Source organism: Sesamum indicum, linkage group LG9 (genome assembly GCF_026168435.1).
Source record: "Sesamum indicum cultivar Baizhima isolate 11 linkage group LG9, ASM2616843v1, whole genome shotgun sequence".
NCBI lineage: Eukaryota > Viridiplantae > Streptophyta > Magnoliopsida > Lamiales > Pedaliaceae > Sesamum > Sesamum indicum.
The window spans coordinates 5855039-5876947 of record NC_142665.1 but is presented as its reverse complement, the minus strand read 5'-3'; the positions used below and the strand labels follow the sequence as shown (position 1 = coordinate 5876947).

At 32.5% G+C, this 21909-nt stretch overlaps 1 protein-coding gene across 1 annotated transcript; it reads left to right on the top strand.

Moving 5' to 3' along the window:
* Positions 1 to 737: 737 nt before the first annotated feature.
* Positions 738 to 2648, top strand: LOC105170875 (transcription factor MYB106-like). The gene is made up of 3 exons (XM_011091798.3): positions 738 to 1010; positions 1129 to 1258; positions 1733 to 2648. Exons 1-3 carry the CDS (start codon positions 875 to 877, stop codon positions 2487 to 2489), a joined length of 1023 nt encoding a protein of 340 aa, XP_011090100.1. The 5' UTR covers positions 738 to 874; the 3' UTR covers positions 2490 to 2648.
* Positions 2649 to 21909: the final 19261 nt, after the last annotated feature.

The window sequence follows — 21909 nt, the reverse complement described above, 5'->3', positions numbered from 1 at the left end:
TTGCTACATCTAAAGTTAGATGATCAAAATTGTCAACCTCTTAAAGACAGAAGACCCAAATTGCAGTTAAAAGTTACAACTTGGACTACTATATCATCAAATTCACCGGAAGCCCCAATTTAGGTGTTGACATGGCTTATGACATGGAAGTTTTTGATCAAATTAGTTGAAAAAGATTAAAATTATCATAATTTTTAAAATTACAAGACTAAAATACGAATTTTAATTTAAATAGGACAAAAACTGTTAACCCCCAACTTAAATTACTCATTTTTTTCTATTTTAAAATTGTGGCTTGATAGTTTAGCACTATATTATAACGGTTGTGATCGACCAATCCAACAATTCCAATAAACATAGAGTCTTGGAACGGGTCGATTAATCTGCACAAATTAAGTTCAAGTAGCTTTATAATGTATAGATTATTCTTGTTTCAATATAGATCGCCTTTCAACAATTAATAACTTAGTCCTAATTATGTTTGCTCATCATATATACTTCACTAATTAGAGTAAATTTATTGGAATGTTGAAATAAAAGGAATGGAGAGTAGTGTAATTGGGGATGGAAACTTCTATCATCTACCTGTCCAACCAGCAGGAACTTAGGAACTACAAATAAGCCTAGCTATTCCCTTTGACTTGTGTAGCTTCTCAAGAAATATACTAATTAATGACTTTCTTACTCTTTCTTAATCAGATTCTCTCTCAATAAAAAGCCTAAAGCCACAACACACCAAGTCAAATTATTGGAGAGATAAAGAGAGAGAAGTTTCTTCAACTGCTGCTGCCAACAAAGATAGATGCAGAAAACATAGCAGAGAGAGGGAAAGAAGAGAGAGAGAGAGAGAGGGAAAGAAGAGAGAGAGAGAGAGATGGGAAGAGCTCCTTGCTGTGATAAGGCTAACGTGAAGAAGGGGCCGTGGTCGCCTGAAGAAGATGCAAAACTTAAAGAGTTCATCGAGAAATTTGGTACGGGTGGAAATTGGATTGCTTTACCTCAGAAAGCTGGTAATTCAAAACATTCACATCTCTCTCTCTCTCTCTCTCTCTCTGTAGGGTATGTGTTTTTACAAGTGTAATTTGTCATCTTATGTTGTTGGTGCTGCTGGGGTTGGTCCAATTTCAGGGTTGAAGAGATGCGGAAAGAGCTGCAGATTGAGATGGCTAAATTATCTGAGGCCAAACATTAAGCATGGCGAATTTTCTGATGAAGAAGACAGAATAATTTGTACGCTCTATGCAAGTATCGGAAGCAGGTAGCCATAATCACCTTCCTCTTCCCACCTCTCTGGCCGCCTTGTTTCTTTTGCTTTTCTTGGCATGCTTGAAAATTCAAGACATATCTGTCATCAACTTTCCACATATTCTATTCTCTTCGATTATTATGATCTGTTGCCAGCGACAGACACCCTTCCCAACTCCTCAACTCTAACTCAAAACGGAAACAAAACAACCATTTCAAGAAGAATGTAAAGAAGAAAGAGGCCGAAACAGGAAAGAGAAGGGACACACACAAGCACAAAGTCAGTTGGAAATTTGAGTGTTATATAGAAACCAACAACTTGTGCTATTTCTGGACTAATTTCATGCATGCATGTCAAGTTTAGATCACCATTTATAGTAAAACTCACTCATATTTTCTGATCAGAGGCTCAAAACTTTCTATTTTGGAATTTTCTTTTCTTTTTTGGGGGGTTTTCTTCTTTTGAAACCACTTCCAAAATACTCAGGTGGTCGATTATAGCAGCTCAGTTACCAGGGAGGACTGACAACGATATCAAGAACTACTGGAACACCAAGCTGAAGAAGAAACTGATCATGGGACTGAATCCATCAAACTTGGGAAAATTTTCACAGCCATTTTCAGCCAGCCTTCAAACTCAACCTCAACCTTTGTCTTCTGATCTGCTGCAGTTGTACAGAGATTACAACTCACTTTGCTTCCAGGCTGCTAAATCCGTCTCTGCAGTTGAATCATTTTCAGGCCCACAAAATTTTCTCCACTGCAACAGTGACAACCTTTCATTCTTATCTACCAGTCAATGTTCTATCAATTATCAGCAAAACCAAGAGGGTTTGGTGGACTTGCAGTACTATGATCCAGGGAAAGACAACGTTAATATGCTTGTATTTGGGGGTAATGAAGCAAGTTGTTCTTCATCTGATGGGAGCTGCTGCCAGATCAGCTACGGGAAAGAACAGGTGATCAAACAAGAAGATCAAATGGGCTGTCTTCATCGGGATTTTCATGTTGAAGAAAGCCAGAAGTTCATGCTTCATTACGGACAGTATGTTGATGGAGATCAGCATCATCATCATGGGGATCCGTTCAGTGTTTTTCTTGATGAAAGGGCAAATGGGGTTTTGGGCAGCAACAGTCAATATCTGGAGCAAGTTAAGCAACTGATTAGCTCTGGTAATGGCAACAGTTTCTTGTTTAATGATGAAAACAAGACTGATGAGAGGGGGATGTATTATTACTACTGAGAGAGAAACTGACTGTAGTACAATCAGAAAGATTTGAAGGGGCATGGAGCATGGTGGTGTGGGGTGGGAGTCAGGATTCAGATGAAAAAGGAGTTTCAGTTTCTGGGGTTCTGTGTTGTGATGCAAATTCAATGGAAAAAAAACTTCTTTTGTTGACTGTACATAGTATTTCAGAACAACATTTTCTTTATGAATCATTTTTTTTTCGTATTTTGTCATTAATTTTTTTTAAATAATAACAATGAATTATTATTAACTCAAATAAATTGATTACAATTATAATTATTTTTATCGTCAATATCTAATACAAATTATTAGAATAATCATATCCTACTCAACAATACTGAACTATTATTAATTGACATTCCATGTACATGGCAAGGTTCGAATCCATGACCTTTAAAATCTTAAGGCCTCACTCACCAATTGAGCTGTAGTATTGTGCCATTAAAGTTGATTTCTCAATTCTCCCTCGAACTCAAATATGTGATATATCTTTTATAGAAAAAAAATGCTACTTGTTCACCCAGAAGTCTAACTTTTACTTCTCAATTCAGTAAATTTGAACTAACGGACAGATCTTCACATTGTTGGACGAAAATAAACATCAAAAGTATTAAATATAATTTTCAAACTATATAAAATCTAAGTGAAATTAATTAGACCAAATTTTAGAAAAGAACGATGTAATTGTCACTAAAATATATAAAACATCTTATTAGTACAAAATCTTTTAATCCATGTTAACTAATGGAAAAAAGGGGAAAAAGACTATTATATATATATATATATATATCGATCCCTTTTTAGGATGTTTTAAAATTATCATTAGACATTAAATTACTTGATTTTCTTAAGAGTACGGTAAAATAATAGCTAAGCGATCGCTTGAATGATTAGTAAAGATATATATATTAATTACGATGCTTCTGACTACTGAACGTGTCAGCCAAGACTAATGTTAAAACTCGCATTAATTCGAGAAAAAAAAGATACTAATATAATTAGTATTTTCTGCCTGCAGGTTTGTTTATATTTTATCATAGAAAGGGACCAGCAAAAAAAAAAAAAAAACGTAATCTCAGTCTTACCTGGGGAGCCCGTATAATATTAATATAAAATGGTGAAGAACAGGCATAACTACTGTACGTGCATGTGTATTAATTAATTAAATTAAACAAAAAAAGTAGTTAATCACCCCATGAAAATTAAAAATTGCGACAACGTACGTGGTTATGTTGGGACGCCTATCACGGCAGCTGCTAATAATGGTTCCTTTTGATTTGATTGATTAATCATTGACCAGTGTCTTATGATTATTTGAATTTTCAGAGGCTGTCCATTAGAGTTTACTATTGCTTACCACTGTCTGCTTGGACAAGCTAATTGTGGGTTATTCTCCACAAAAGCACCTAATTTGCACTTTGCTCCACTAAATTTGAAAATTTAGCATTTGTACCGTCCAACATTTTCTGGGAGGTTTTTCTGCCTCAAGCCAAACCACAATAACAAGGGTAATCAGTCTCTCTGATAATTAATAAGCGAGGCAAAAATATTAATAATAATTAATAAATTATGATAATTATTTTGAACGTAGTTAAGAATTATGACAAATTTGACCGCAGCTATAACTATAATGAATTTTGATTAATTGTTGATGTGAGGGTTACATTGTGTACTTTAAAATTACTTAAATGCCACCATACTTCTTAATAACATGAAAGATGGCCAAAGATCTGGCCCTATTTTAATTGAGTCGTATTCACTTACCTCTAAATCGACTTGAACTTGGGTGTATATGGACTCATAATGACTATATTATTATTTTTTGGTCAATGGTTCACATATAATTATAAGACTCGGGAATATTGTCTATATATATTAGGCTTTCGTGACCACGTACAATTTTTTGTTGCTCTAAGCATTCTTACGAGCTCATTATATCTTTCTCGTGTAGGACCTATAGTATTGAAAAGTTATAACTGGTCGGTTCTTTCAGATATGATTCTCACTTGTTAATTGGATTTTCAACTGAACTAAGCACTTTGGGAGTTTTCATAAATATATTTGTTTCTAAATTCAGAGATGCAGTAGCTGTGATTGATAAAATTGATCAACCATAATTGTTAAGTGTATGGTCATTTTTAATGCAAATAATGAATATTTTGTTATGTCTCCTCATACATATTGTTTGAACGATGCAAAATGTCAAAAAAACATTTCACTGTGCAAACTGCCAATTGACAAGTCCTATATATGATAATCAAATATATTCATGAAAGTTTTGTGAGCTAGAGAGCAACATAGCTACAATTTTCTTTCGTCTTTCTCCATTCCTTACTACAACAAGGAGTCAAAATTTGTTACCACATTACCATCAAATGAGTTGTCATATGTATATGTATATATATATTTGTAGATAATATTTTTTGCAAGTATATGATTCAGCTCATTTTGAAAATCTGTCAGTTGGTAGGAGAGATGTTCATAATTTTATTAAAGAATATGCCTAGAGATTTTTTTTTTCCTTTTTAGTGAAAATACCCTAAAATTAGATTAAGAATTCTTTTTATTCCACTTAGTGATGGGATCATTTATGACTTTTATTAGAAATGAAAAAATGTGCCGACGAGACCTCGCTTGATAAATCGGACATTTCATAATCATAAATTTATGGGTTCGGATTCCCCAAAGTATGGGTGTTGATGTACTATAATAATAATTGCTGGTTAATTATAAGTATTTGATATTAATAATTGACATATTAAATATTGGTGATCGAAACTAATAATATAGTTTCAATTGATTCACTTAAAGAATTGGACAATGTTCCTAATGTTTCGTAACAACGAAGTATCATTAATTTTATCAAGATTATAGCATGATAATAAGTACAAAATCTCAAATGTGGTGTAAGCGTTGAACATTTACCAAAACAAAATTGAACTCCTACTATTATCTAAATTGAACTTCACAATATAAGTAAATAAAAAATAAAATAAAAGATTGTCCGACTTATTTTTTCCTCAAATTCAATTCATCCATTCAAGTTCTTGTATTATTCAGAATATATTGTACTCTGGTAATGTCCGCCAACTTTAAAACTAATAGTTCTGATCTTTTATTACAAAATTAATTTTCATCCAGCACTTTATTAGCAGATACATACAATGTATATTGAAAAAAATACAAAATACAGTTCCCTTTTACATTAATATTCTGTGAATTTAAACATATATATTGGGATATATATTTACGAAGAAATTGGCAGCAGTCATTGATGACTTACCCACACAATTCATACACTAACTTCCCTGAGTTTGTGAATTTTGATTGAGCCATATCAGTCTTTTCAATATGTATTTTCGAGTAAAAATATTGATTTTGACTAAGGATTTTGGGCGCTGTTTCGTTTTTCACTGTTTCTGAATGTGATGGTAAGAGAAATCCAATGCTTGGTCTTATTTTCATTTGGTAGTTGACACTATCAACCTAAAATTTGTCGCGCCAGACTGTAAAGTAGTACTTTTATTTTGTAAGAATTTGACTCTAGCTAGGTTTCAACGTCTCCATTCAGAATCCAAGAACAAAATTTCAAGGTAGGGTTGCCAACCAAAACATAACTCAATTGACGATTTTGAAACCCTATAATTTAAAAAAAAAAAAATATTTCAATGTATATAGGGTTTGTTACACTTAGAATTTTTTAGGCAAAAAAAAGAATTACATAATTTCGACTGTACCTCTCATTTTATACTTATATAGGGATAAATGTAATATATATATATATATCTATAAAGTGAGTGGAACATATTTTGCTACTTTCTTCTTCCACAATAAGAGTCTTTCCAAATTTTAAGGTCGCAATTTTACTACTCAGTACGACTCAATCGATATTCTCTAGTGTTCACATCAATGTAATAGAAAACAGTAGTGAAAGGTTTGGAAGAATGAAGAGGGACAGTTGTGTAGCAATCTTAACAAAGCTTTTCGAATTGCCAAGATTTGTACAACGTATGTACGTACTTGTCTTCTGTCCATATATGCAACACATATATATTTAAAAGTATGCAAAGTACAACAGCAAACAGCGGGAGATTGAAGACATACAAATTTACAGAGAATCCTAATGGGGAAAACCAACCCCTCCCTTGAGGCTGAGGTCCAAAATTATATGATCTCGAGATGTTATGTGTGTCAGGGCCATCCGCCTCACCTCTTCTTATTGGTTTCTATTATATTAAATTTTGCTGCCAGTCACAAAATTATTTTATTTCCTTCACTATATATCATTGTCGTGAAACATGACTAATTTATTTCTCTGCCATTTCTGACTTCTGCAAAATGTTAAACCTACCTAGAAAGACAATCTATAAATATATATATATATATATATATATATTCATATAAATTATTTAAAAAGTGGTTGAAAGGAACACAATGGGAAAAATACATTTTTCGTCTTATAACTTATGGTCTTTTTATTTTTAATTTTATTGGTTATAGGACTATTATTTTTATAGTACTTTGGTCCTATGTTACCTTTTCGTTAGATATTTAAGGGTAAAAGCCACATGGCTTCAAATGTATCTAACCAAAAGTGCTACTTTTTGAAAGTCATGAAACCAAAAGTGTAAAGGCCCTAACGATTACGTGCTAAGCACCTGACATTGTTCATTAAATATTGGGATACTTACACTCCACTCCGCTAAAGTTTGGTGTAATTATACGTAACCCCCTGTGATTTGGAAAATTATATCTAACACCCTTGAAGTTTGCTTCCGTATAACAAATAAGTTCTTCTGTTAGTAAAAAATCACTAAATTTGTTGATATTAACAAAAAAATTTAATGAAAATTGATATTTAAACTACATGTATATATATAATGTCTATTTGTATAAATTATGCGGATGTAGCCTGCATATTATCTTTCGTCTTACACAAATAGGGGTAGCTTTTAAATATCAAAGGATCACGAAATCAACAATATTCCGTCATTAACTGGGAGTAGATGAGCATAATCTTGTACAACTCTTGTGCTGGAAATGAACATCAATTATTTCTCTTGATAAATAACTATACTTCTTCGATCAAATTAATTGTTAAAATATGGAAATTAAGGGTCGTTCCCAGGAAATGTCTTTTCTATTGCTAGTGGAGTAGTACAAATTAAGGTCAAAGGAACGTGGAAACTGCTGACAGTAGACCCATCAAATAAGTTTAAAAAATGGCTTCATTTCCATTTTGATAGAGATAGTGAGAAGAAAAGGGACCAAAAACGACAGAAAGTTTGCTGAAGAAAGAAGCATAAAATTCATGCTGGATCGTCGTCCCTACTTCTGCTTTAATCTACTAATAAAATAATACAAATAAGAGATACCCCATATACATCCAATCCTTCCTTTTATTTTCCCACCACATGCAAATATTTTATATATATATTTGATGGTACACTAGAATTATTTTAATTCACTGTCTGCCCAATTAAATACTCTAGACCTGCACAATTACAAAAATTTACAAGAAAAAAAACAAAGCAAAAATTTTCAGTTTTAACTTTTGGAATTTTGTAGAAATAGCGCAAAATTTTAATTAATTTTGGATATCTTAACTAGCATAATTATTCATCTTTTGAAGTTTGAACTAAAAAAAAACTGATAGAGCAAGTGATATTAAATTGAAAAAAAATTGTAATTTACGTTCCACAATTTATACTATTTGTAATTTTGATCCCATTATTTTACTCCTAGCTCACCATATTTAGTCCCATAAGTATGAAAAAAAATTACAAATTACGTCCCACTCATATTTTTCGTTAGATTCTTGATGAATGGAGCACGTGCAATTTATAAATATTTATTAAAAAAATCAAATACAAGTTTATATTGCCATATCACTAGGAATTTTTGCACTTTTTCTTTATCACAGTAAAATAAAATTTATACTTTTTTTATTATTGTTTCATTATTAAGTTAATAATTGTAATAATTTTCATTAACATTTTTAAAACTAAAATATTCAAATAACATTTGAAATTTCCATAAATCTCAACAAATTTCAAGAAAATCCTTATTTTGAAAAAAAGAAGAAGAAGTTGATCTTGAATTACTCTCAATTGCATCACATAACAATCGTATAATTAATTATTATAGTTAAAAATAAAAAATTAAAAAAATATATTAACTAACCATGACTTTTGCTCAATGCTTGTTAGTTGTTAGTGTTATCTATGGCTAAAAATTATTACTCATGTCTTGGCGACTGAGCTAAAACTATGACAAATTTTAGTTATTTTGGTTAAAACATAAATTTTTGTATTAATTTTATTTATGTGTGATAGAAAGTATTATTTATTTACAATAGATTTTCATAATCTATTTTCTGGTAGTGTCTATGTGCCAAAAATTAATAGAAACTCAGCGTGTATGTATTGATTATATGATTGTTTACTTGTACCAACTTTGTAGACGTTATTATCAAATATCATAATCAAGCAACACATATATTAATTACTTAAAGAAACAACTTCTTTTATTTCTGAATTAAAAACCCACCACTCTTTTTTGGTTCAAATTTTGTATGAAGTTATGTTAGGAAAGTATCCCATTTTGAGCAATCCTATTTATATATTTATATTACTAGTGTTCAAAAAAGAAAATCATAGTTGTTTTTACCAAGACGACTGCTGCCGGATGGAGACTCCACAATCCTGCCGTATTTCTCAATCAAAGCCGCCAGGATCCCGATCTTGTTGCCTATTTTCTGTTGCATCTTCTACTGTATTCAATATAAATACTTTCTGATACACAATAAATTGGCCCAAGTTCAAAGGATAGGCCCATTTAGTCCAACAAGACTCGCAAGGACACAAGTAAGCAAAAGAAGCTGGATAATCACCACGTGGCCGAATCTTGGGCAAGATAAGCTGGATAGTCCCGAGCCAAATAATCCGACCACGATACACGCGACCCTTGGAGATGGGAACACATCAAATACAACAAAAGGAGGACATAAAAATTGAAAGAGAAAATTCAATTCAAGCCGATCTACTTGCAATTGTCTGGCCAAATTAATATTGGCAAGAAATTCAAAGCCCCCAATAGGAAAACATTGAAAATGATCACACGGTATATATGGCTGACGATTCCATTACCAAAGTAGCAATTTCCATCCTTAATAGTAAAAAGCACAAGGTATAAAAGTCTTTTTGTAGCATCGGAGGCTGCAAAGAGATGACTCTGACAGCTCCTCACGGGTCCGATAATGTAAAGGAGAGTGGTAGCATGCACTTTGGATTCCTAAAATGAGGTCTAAGTCTAACCACTGTAATATTATAACTAATTATATGTATTAACTCATCAAAACTTCTCTCATAACAATGATTCTCACAACTCTAATAATGATAGTTATGGTGTAAAAGTTGTGAAAATAATTACTGACAAAAATAAGTTTATTAAAAATTATCATCAGAAACAATTAATGACATATAGGTATAGTAAAAATCCTTCAATTACTTGCAAATATAGTTGTCTTTATAGGTGTTCAATTAATTATCAATACTAACGATTTATATAATTTTTTTGTCAATAATAAGTTTTTTGAAAATTATATTGTAACAAATTAAATCAAAGTTATTGTAATTGCGTGATAATTGATATGTACTTTTTATAAAAACTTTGAGCTGCTATAAATATTTTCGTTCCGCTCACTTCGTTAATGTGGGACAATCGAGTCTCTTTGCTTCATTGACACACTTTCTGACATAATGATTGGGATTCGGGATTAAACTATCAATTGTGGTCAAACGTTTTTACCCCCACAATATGGGTTCCATTTCTTACCAATGTATTTGATGGGCTAAATATATGTTTCCACTCTGGTGGATTTGAAATGTGATGAGAGACAAAGTTTATGGCTTCAAACACAAGAAAATATATAAAGATAGGATGTCCAGTCACTATGAGTTGTAGTGATGGAGGGAACAAATATGGGGACTAGTTAGATCATTGGAATACAACATAGGCGCAAGATAAGTAGACAACATATATACTTTACCTAAAACATGCGCAGCAGCAATATTAGCAATTGCTCTGGTAATTGTTGCAGTAACAATAATTTCAATTCAGTAGCCATATAGGGCCGGCCGATCTTTAAGGAATGCTATAGTATCCCATGATGATGTAAATCAAGTGGTCGAGGTTATTCAAGAAAAATAAATTGCAAAGGACGCACGATGAGGATACTTAACTACTGATCCCATGAGAAATTCTAATTCAAATTGAAGATTTGAATGAATTATAAATTTATCGTGTAATTAATTTACAATTTAGGAAAAATAACCAATCACATAACAACTGTATTATATTTGTTTTATGATTAGTTCGATTTGACTAAACCTGATTTTGGTAAGAATTTTTTTCTGCGTATGGCAGAGCTCTTTGTCGTTATGTCCCTAAATTTTATTTTGTAACTAATATCAACTTAATTGACTTGACAATGATTAATTAGGGATCAACATCGCCCTGTATATGGGCATGGATCATAAATCTATTGCCAACTTCGAACAGTGAACTCAATAACAAAATATACTTTCATTAATCAGGATAAAATGATATGGGGTTCATGTAAAGTAGAAAAATGAATGAAGATAAATTCAAACTTAAGAGCTAAAAGGTTGATGATCCTAAACATAAAAAAGGACGTTGGAGGCATGATCATAAAGAAAGGGTTAAATGTAAATTTAAGAGCTAAATATGTTTTTAGTCCCATAAAATAAGAGTAGAATTTGTTTTGGTACCATAATTATGACAGGTGATGCTTTTAGTCTCATAAAACTCAAAATCACTTCATTTTAGTCCCAAAAAAAATGTCTTCGGAACCTTTTAGTTCCAAAATAACGCATTTTTTTGCTCAAACACCGCCCTTTTAGTTTTAAAACCACAACGCACATGACTTTTTGGGATAAAAAAAATTTGACTTTTAGTTTTTCGAGACTAAAAACGTCACTTGCCATAATTATGGTACCAAAATAAATTCTACCCATATTTTATGAGCCTAAAAAAATATTTTACCCTAAATTTGCCGTTGTGATTTTTCAAAATATTTAAGAAATCCTCAATAAGAAAAGAAGATAGGAAAGATCTCCTTATACTTGAAAATTAATATAAAACTCTCCATAGATAGGGAGGTAGTGTACATGCATCATTTTTCAAATACTAGGGGATTTTTTTGTATCTTCTTTTCTCATTGTGATTTTTTTGAATTTTTCATATATCAGGATTGTATTTAACCCTATAAAAAAAATCATGAAAAATGAAAATTTAATGTGCAATTAAAAGAATGAGGCTGAAAAATTAAAAAAATATATCAACCAAAAAGTAGATATTTAGAATAAATTTCTTTGAAAGATTGAATATCAATAAAAAAAAGAATCAGAAAGAGTAGCAAGACGGAAACTGAAAACATGAAAATTTGATGACGAAAGATACAATATACAGAAGTTCAGAATACAGAAGGAGCCGATCGAATCATATGAGCGAATCATATTTGCTATATATGCTTTCAACAAAAGAGAAAATGAAAAGAGAATCACCAAATAAGATTTATGGAAATTCAAATTGTCGGCAGGAATGAGTTTTGAAAATATATTATTTAATTTTTTAATTATTAAAAAATATTAAATAAAAGAGAAAAATAGAAAAAAAAATATGAAAATACATTGGACAGTTATGAGAAATATGTGGAATAATATTTTTGTATTGGATGGATCATATTTGTATTGAAAAATATTTATTTTATTATTAATCAGTTATATTATATGTCCAAAAATTTAAAAAATGCATCGAAAAAAAAGTGGAGGATTCATGTTTACAATTCCTTATTTTATATACACGAGCATATTTGTATAAGTTATTGGACGGAGCAACATGAATGTTTTCCGAAATGCCTAGTCAATTGTCTAATTAATTACAAAATTGATATTCCTAATGAATTACTCTAAAAGATCGAGATCCCAGCCTGTCTCACTTACTCCTTTTTTTATTTTTTTGGTCTTTTTCCAAAGAATGAAAGCTGGTTGCCAACTGATCCTTTTGGGACTGGAAACAGTGATTTATGTTTGAGATAAGCAAAATACCAATCTGCGGACGTTAATATTGGCTACATATATATGTTTGATCATGCACTAGTAATGAACATTATTCCCACCTTTATTTCTCGTCTGAGCAGCTCTCTCTAGGGTATAAATTTGTATATCAAGCATTGGACTACTTAATAATTGATGGTGCAAATTAAATTAGGTCATCATATACAGAAATATTGTCATTCTGGAGATTTACACAAACACACACACCGTGCAACAAATTAAGGAACTTGTGATTGTACCTTCATAAACTCCGTATATGCAATAATGCAAACGCAGTGTTGCTTTTCCTCAACTTGTCAAATTTATAATCTTAAAAACCCACAAAAAATTCAACAGGAGAGAGAGAGAGAGAGAGAGAGAGAGAGAGAGAGAGAGAGAGTTCTCCCAAAGTGGCATTCATCTGCATATACATCTGCACCTCCTCTAATTTCTCTTGTTTTCCATGATCAAGAAAGAGAGAGAGAGAGAGATTTCTCTTGTTTTCCATGATCAAGAGAGAGAGAGAGAAGAAGGTGCAGGTGCAAATGCAGAAAAAGGCAACATCTTGGGGCAGTAGTGTTTTTCAGAGAGAGCTTGAAATTTAGGTTTAGGTAGCGGCTACCTACCTCTTCTCTCACAACCCACGACTTGCATATGTTATCTACTTATCTCATGTGTATTTAAAGAAAATTTAATTTATCAAATATTATGTTTTAAATCAATTCTATAATAAGAAAAGTTTATTTATCATTATAATTTACTTGAAAATAGACCAAAAATAATGTAAGCTAAAAGTTTATTTCCACGTGGCCCCAAATAGAAAAGGCTGTTTTTTCCCCCTTGTGTGCGTGTGTTTTCTTTTGCCTTTTTAAGAAAAAAAACATTTAATGTTCTCATTATTTGTGGTGGTAATTAATATAATTTTATTAGGAGAAAAGGTCTGATTGAAGATTTTTTTTCTTGGATATTGGGTCCAAATAATTATGGATCAATCATATCAACATTTATGTCTACTTTTTTATTTTAAATTTATTAATTATGTTTCATGTATTTTAAAATAAGATTTATTAACTAATTCTTTTGAGATTTTTAATATTTCTTAAAATTATTAATTAAGAGAAATTCGTAACATTTAATATTAATTACTATTGCTTTTAAGCTCCACATGATTTAAAAATATAAAATTTACGTTTTTTGCAACTTCAAACTAATTAAGAGAATTTTGAAATATATAGTGCGTGTAGCATGTTTTGTACGTATAATCGTATTCCGAACATAGAACTCCATATTTTGTCTGAAATAAATTTTTACTAAAATTTAAAAAGGGACAGAAAATTTTATTCCTGTCTATAATATTGCCTTAAAAAGTATATAGCAACCAAGAATAAGTAGGTTCACAATTATTATTACTTTTATTAATTGACATGGTAACTCGGAAAAAAATAATTTTACGAAATAAGACCTTGTTTTAAAATGCGAGTAATCGTAATTTTCAGAAAACTCAATTATAAATTATTTGTTATACAAACTATCGAAAAGCCCATGTATAAATTATTATGATAAATTAAATTAATTTTAGATAAAATAAACTTGTCTAATATCACATACGACAATATTGAAGATTGAAATTAGATGTCTAGCATCATGGTAAGGTGATTATATAAAAGGATGATCAAGTGGTTCTATGGTGGTACCTCATTAGTATGAACGATAGGTCATGGGACCTAGTTGGAGAGCCAACAGTATTTATTATTATTTAATAAATAAATAAAATAAAAAATAATATATATTATATGAATAATATCATGAGGTTCTTAAAAGAAAGGCAGCTATCATCGAGTTTGAAATATTGACGTTTCAATTACTTTATTGTTAGTTGGATTATTGTGGATTTACAGTAATAATACATATCATCATTTTTTTTCCAAAAAAAGTCAAAGAAAACGTATATTAAACTATGTAAGATTTTGAGTATCAAATGGATAATGACATATTATCTTGTAAAATACCATTACAACATTATACAGTACTAGTTATAAAATATCAATAGATAACGTTAAACTGTTACCAAAATTAAATAAGAATAATTTTGATCTTGCTAATATACAATTATTTATGATAAGAAATGTGCATAAACATAGTCATATGGAATATCGGTTTTTTGGTTTCATATGTAGGGCCTTTTATAATTTAGTTCGATTTCTCACGATGCATTTTATAATTAATTTTTTTTTTATTTTAGTTCTTAAATGTATACTCGCCCAGTATTAATGAAAAATGTATAAAAATACTAATGACTCCATTAATTACTGGGCAAAAAATACATAAAATAACTTAAAATTACAATATGATAAAATTATAATATATAGAATCAAATTCAATAAATTATAAGATTAAAAGTAGAATTTTCTCTAAGCATGTTAGACGAGATATTTGTAGGGAAAAGAAACATTGATGTGAAAGGAGGCACTAGAACACAGCAAAAAGAGGTTTTCTGCCGTGTTTCTTTGTTCATGCTCATTCTAGTACCATATGGTCCAACATCCAGTACCATTAGCCCACGTGACGCTGAACCCCCTTCTCACGTGGGTTTTGGTTCATAGACTAATTATGGACTGCCACGTGGAGAAAAGGGTCTCTAACCACGTGGTCTCTACTGTTTTTCTTTTTCCCCCCCTCCAAGTCAAGAAAGTAGCTTTTAGGTACTCATAACACTTTGAAATCAATTCGCCCTCCCACTCCCAAGACCAAAGGTGATCTGGGAAAGTTGCCCAACACACTTGCAAGTTTGCGATGTTTGCCTCCCCACCACCAACTGCATACGCTTCAGGGTAAATCCCACTTTCACCGCTCGCAAATTGTCTTTTCGCACTATACCTCTTTTTTCTTTTTGTTTTGGCCGTCTGTGTCTGGACGATAGATTTGATCCAACCCCTATTTATTTATTAATCTCAAAGAAAATATTACCTATACAAAGCTATAATCAATAAATTTTGTACTGTCCCTCGTTGATATCTAGACCTTTGAATATTCATCGTAAGTGAAAATTGCTTTTGTATTGGTCCAATATATTTTAAAAATTCGATTATTTAAAAGTTGTTAAAAATGAATAGCGGACCAATGTACTTAAGTTTTTTGGTCAAAACTTATAAAATATTTTCACTTATAATTCATGTTGGATGGAATATTACAATCACCTTCTTTAAAATACAACGTCCTTATTTGCAATTGATATCGGGAATATCAAAATTTGCAAGATATTTACTTTATTAATTTTTAATTCGCGTGGAATGAAGTATTGCAATCACCTTGCGTATAAAGTATCTAATTATCAACTCTTAATTGATGTAGGGTGGGATTATTGTAATCCTTTATGATACGAGATTTTTATCGCAATGTAGAGACATCCCTATCAAGATATGATATAGTCCATTATCAATCGTTACGCATCAAAATTTTAAAAATGGCTCCTATGCATTCAAGATGTGGCTCCCACATATGTAATACTTTGTCCGCTAGATTTAGGAGTTGACTCCAACAAGTGTAGCATAGTGCTTAATTTCCAATTCTACTTGGCGAAAGACTCTAATTTCTTTTATTATGCGCCAAATATGCGAGAATTCCCTTCAAACTCATTGAATGCATTCTAAAATTTAATTATGAACAATTCCTACAAATAGATACTCACCATATGTATTTGAATTTTCTTGCTAAAATTTATAATTAAGGTATTCATTTTATTAATTTTTAATTCATGTGGCACGATGTGTCGTATGCAACGTGTTATAAGTATTTATTGCTCCCCAAACGACCCTCTTTTAGTTTTGTATCTCTACATCTCAATTGATGACACCTTCATTTTTCTTACTTACAAATTCAAGAGAAATGAATTTTTTTTATTCAAATCAGGTTTGATCGAACCAAATCAATCACATTGTAAGTATGATACATTTGTAATGTGATTGGTTATTTTTCATGAACCGTGCACTAATCATATAGCAAATATATTACACTTATCATATAACTGATTCAAGTCGTCCAAATTCAATTGGAATTAGAATTTCCCAACATAAACATACAACTAGCAGTAGGAAGGCGTTTTTGCTGTATTGTTTTCGCTCTTCTCACCACTTTCATGATCCGAGCTTTTATCTATTTCCCTATCTCTTATAATGTTTATTATAATTTCATTATATAATCTCATCTTATTTTAATTTTATTAATTATAAACCCAATAAATAAAAAATTGTTTCATAGAAAACATTAAACACATGCATCGCTTGTGTAAAAGCACTCATTTATGTAAATAAGCTTAAAATGCAGTTATCCTGGAGATTCATCTTGTTTACCCAAGTGTGATGGGGTTAGTGTTGGGTGGTAATCAGACGCTCCTATTTCAACTATTACAAGCGATTGGAGTACGAAACTCCTTAATAAATTACAGACCGAATATTACAGAAGATAGTAAAGGTAAGAACAGAAAACAGCAATAAAGTAACAAAACAAAATGATAGAGATAATCGGCTCAGATCAACCTGATCCAACAATAAGGGGTAATCGGACACAAAAGTTCCGTACCCGAGAGAGAGACCGACCCACGGTAACACCAAGGAACCTCTCAGGACCCGACCACGACACCCCAATCACTCGGTATCTCTATCTCACAGTCACGAAGACTTTCAAGCTTTTACTGTTCTCACGAAGGGAAAAGCACACCACTCCTTTTCGGTAGTTTCAGTTCGGTGAAGAAGAAGAGACGGCATCTTTCATTTATAGGGTCGGACGAGATAGAGAAGAAGGAAAGCTTCGGTCACCTTCCTAAAACCATCACGTTGGTTAAGGAAGGGAGCCATGAATCGCGGCAAGGAGAAGGAAACAGAATCACAGAGAAAAGGGAAGAAGGAGACGACTGTCGGCGCAAGTGAGAGAGAGAAAGACAAGAGTGATTTAGGGTTCAGCCAAAAAACCTTTAAGTAGTGGGTTCGTGGGTCGGGTTTACCGGGTCGGGTTCTTGGGCTGCCGAAGTGGGCCAGCTCTTTTAATTACTTGGGCCACCGAGAATTACTAACACACTCCACCTTGGACCAAGTCTTATTCCAAGAACGAGGTCAGGAGTTTGTTGGATCGGTTTTGTCATCATAGCCTTTTGGGGGTCCACCCCTTGTACCTGCGAGAAAGGTAAAACAAGATTAGTCTGGGGCTAAGTTTAAAATCTTTAAACAATTAACAAATTTCTCAGCAGGAAGACTTTTAGTACCCATATCAGCTGGGTTTTCTTCAGATTTTACCTTTTCCAATTTAATGATATCCTTACTCACGATATCACGAATAAAATGGAATCTGACATCGATGTGTTTGGTCCTATCATGAAAAATTGGGTTTTTGCAAAGTTGTATAGAGGATTGACTGTCGGAAAAGACAGTAAGCCGTTTTTTAAGAAAACCAATTTCCTTTACAAGACCCTCAAGCCATATAGCTTCCTTGAAAGCTTCGGTAGTAGCAATGTATTCGGCTTCAGTGGTAGAAAGTGCAACAATGTGTTGGAGTTGGGATTTCCAACTAATGCATGATCCGCACAAAGTAAAAATGTAAGAGGTTGTGGACTTTCTACTATCCCTTTCATTTGCATAATTTGAGTCCACATAACCAATAAGATCAACAGAATCAGAAAATTTGGAGAAGTTAATACCTATGTTATCGGTACCACGTAGGTACCTTAGGAGCCATTTTAAAGCCTCCCAATGAGGAGGTCCCGGATTGGACATGTACCTGCTCAAACAACTTATAGCATATGCAATATCGGGTCTAGTACATACCATGAGAAACATTATAGACCCAATCACGTTAGAGTAAGGGACCTTACTCATTTTGTCTTTTTCGAAAGTGGTTTTAGGACATTGATCTTTGGATAGTTGAAAATGGGCAGCTAAGAGAACTGAAGTGGGTTTTGAATTTTCCATAAAAAATCTTTTCAAAACAGAATGGATGTAAGATTTCTGATTCAAGAGGATGAAAAAGCGTTTTCTATTTCTATGAATATCCATGCCAAGAATTTTCTTTGCATCACCAAGATTTTTCATTTCAAAGTTTTTGGAAAGGTCTTTTTGCAAGGATTCGATGAGTTTTATGCAAGGACTAGTAATGAGCATGTCATCGACGTATAACACAAGAAAAATAGGTACTTCATCAGAAAACTTAAAATATAGGCAATGGTCATAATCACTCCTTTTAAACTTAAGTGAGAGCATGAACATATCAAACTTCTTATTCCATTGTCTCGGTGATTGTTTCAAACCATATAAAGATTTCCTTAAAAGGCAAACATGATCAGGTTTGTTTTTCTCAATAAAACCAACAGGTTGTCGCATGTATATGCATTCATCAAGATCACCATGTAAGAAAGCAGTTTTAACATCCATTTGTTTCAACTCCCAATCAAAATGAGCAGTAAGGGCAAGAATAATACGAACAGTAGTATATTTCACAACAGGCGAAAATATTTCATTGTAATCTATCCCTTCTTTTTGAGTGAACCCCTTAGCTACTAGTCTGGCTTTATATTTCAAAGGGTTTTCTTGCTTTATTTTAAAGATCCATTTGCAATCAACTAGGGAGCAGTTTTTAGATTTGGGTACAAGATCCCAAGTATGGTTGTCTTTGAGAGACTTCATCTCCTCATTCATGGCACTAAGCCATTCTTTTGACTTAAGGGCTTCATCTACGTCCGAGGGTTCTATGTTTTCTATGTTCAAAGCTACTTGGAAATCATTTAACCTAGTAGGGATCTTCCGTTCTCGCCTACTCCTATCTCGGGCTAGTTGATAGTTCTCTAGGGAGTTTCTTAAGGGATCTTCTTCCAACTCTAAGTTTTGTTCATCATTATTGGTCTCAACTGCATTCTCTCCCCCTTCTTGGTTATCCTCCACCTTATTAAAGGTCAAGTTTTCTGGTTCTACTTCAGTTTTAAATAGGCCGGGCATCTCATTTTCATTGAACGTCACATCTCTACTAATGATGACTTTAAAACCTGGTTTGCTTCTAACCCACAGCCTATACCCTTTGACCCCATTAGGATAACCAATAAAGACACATTTCAAGGAGCGAGGTTCAAGTTTATCAGTAGTTTGATGAACAAAAGCAGAACAACCAAAAGTGCGCAAAAAAGAAATATCAGGCTTCTTACCACTCTAAACAGTTTCAGGTGACTTCCCAAGTAAAGGCACAGATGGAGATAAATTTATCAAATACGCAGCAGTTAGCACAGCTTCACCCCAAAACATTTTTTGTAAACCTGAACTAATTAGCAAGCATCTTACTTTTTCAAGTAAAGTTCGATTCATTCGTTCAGCAACACCATTTTGCTGTGGGGTGTAGGGAGTTGTTTTGTGCCTCTTAATACCAAACTTTTCACAAAGATCATCAAATTGTTTGTTACAAAACTCGAGGCCGTTATCGGTGCGAAGAGATTTAAGATTTTTTCCAGTTTAATTTTCAACGAGGGTTTTCCAATTCTCAAACTTTTCAAAAACCTCAGATTTGTGTTTAAGCAAGAAAACAAATACTTTTCGGGAAAAGTTATCAACAATGGACAGAAAATATCGATTTTCCCCATGGGTAGGTTCTTTAGAAGGACCCCACACATCAACATGAACATAGTCAAGAATGCAAGATGACAAAGAAGGGTTTGGGGAAGGTGTAGCAGGAAAATGCACACGATGTTGTTTTCCCATAACACAATCATCACAAAATGGCAGTTTATCAATGTTATCACTTAGGATGCCTTCTTTATTTAAAAACTCAAGTCCTTTTTGGCTAATATGCCCAAAACGTTTATTCCAAAGAACGGTTTTGTCATGCATGTTCACAGAAGCAGCCAAGGAGTCATATGTCACAGAGCATAAGTATAAATTGCGTCTTTTTTCAGCTTTGAAAATGACAAGGGAGCCTTTCATGATTTTCATAATGCCCTTTCCCCATCTACCTTCTAAACCCTCATCCTCTAAAACAACACAAGAAATAAGGTTGTGACTAAGTTCAGGAACATATCTAACATGCTTGAGAATCATTTTATAACCATTATCAAAAGTCAAGGAAATGTCACCAATGCCTTTAATATCACAGCGTTTTTCGTTTGCCATAGACACAGAGCCAAATTCACCAAGTTTAAGATTAGAAAAGATGCTTTCAAAAGGACTTATATGGAAAGTACAGCCAGAGTCAATAAGCCATCATGCATACTTAAGGGAAGCACGGAATTCACATCAGAAACCACAAAAACTTCTCCAGTTTCATCAACAACATTGTTCACTAGTTCTTTTTCTTCTCCATTGTTATCCCTATTGTCTCGTCTAGGTTTTCTACAGTCCTTGATATAATGACCTTTCAAGCCGCAGTTATAGCATCTTCTCTCTCTAAGTTTATCATCCTTATTAGAATAATTTCTATTTCTGGATTTACTCCTATTTTTATTCCGACTCTTACTCCTATTATTGTACTTGTTGTTAGGATTCCTAAAATTAGACCTACCTCTTACTGAGTTCACTTCATGATGATTATTACTAGGCCTATTTGTTTTTAGATCGATTTCTTTGCTTTTTAGGCCATTAACAACAATATCAAGACTAACACTATCCCTACCATATTTAATAGCGGCTTTCACATCAGCATAGGTATCAGGTATGGCATTCAAGAGCACAATAGGAGAATACTCATCAATGTTTTTATCACCAGTCAACTTTATATCTTGCACTAACTTAGTGAAATCATCAAGGTTTTCATCAATGGTTTTGGATAAATCGAGTTTGTATTTAAAAAACTTTTCAAGCAAGAACAGTTTACTCGGAAGCGAAACATCAGTGTAAAGATCCTCAAGTTTTTTCCATAAATCCCTAGCTGTGTCTTGTTTACCAACTTTTCTTAACACATTGTCAGATAAGTTCAGAATTATAGAAGAATACGCATATTCGTCATTTTCTAGAGCCTTTTCTTCAGAAATGGAATCAGAGTACTTACCGTCAATGGACTTAAAAACCTTTTGTTGAATAAGAATTCCCTTCATTTTTTGTTGCCAAATTGAAAAATCACTTTTACCATCAAAAGGTTGCAAATTGTATCCGGCCATTGAAAAAGGAATTTTCAGAAAAACGGTTTTAAAAGAAAAAGGTTTTTCAGAAAATTTTATTATTGCAGCGGTTTGTAAACAGGTAACACAGCAAAGATCTTAAGCAGATATGAATAGCACAGATTTCACAAAGATTATGAGAACACACCAAAGAAATTAGTCTCAGAAAATCGGA

Bases quoted from the DNA above. Each gene is read 5' to 3' on its own strand.
- LOC105170875 (XM_011091798.3), top strand. From the start codon at position 875: ATGGGAAGAGCTCCTTGCTGTGATAAGGCTAACGTGAAGAAGGGGCCG. The intron at 1,011-1,128 runs GTAATTCAAAAC...GTCCAATTTCAG, and splicing joins TGCTTTACCTCAGAAAGCTG to GGTTGAAGAGATGCGGAAAG. The intron at 1,259-1,732 runs GTAGCCATAATC...CAAAATACTCAG, and splicing joins TATGCAAGTATCGGAAGCAG to GTGGTCGATTATAGCAGCTC.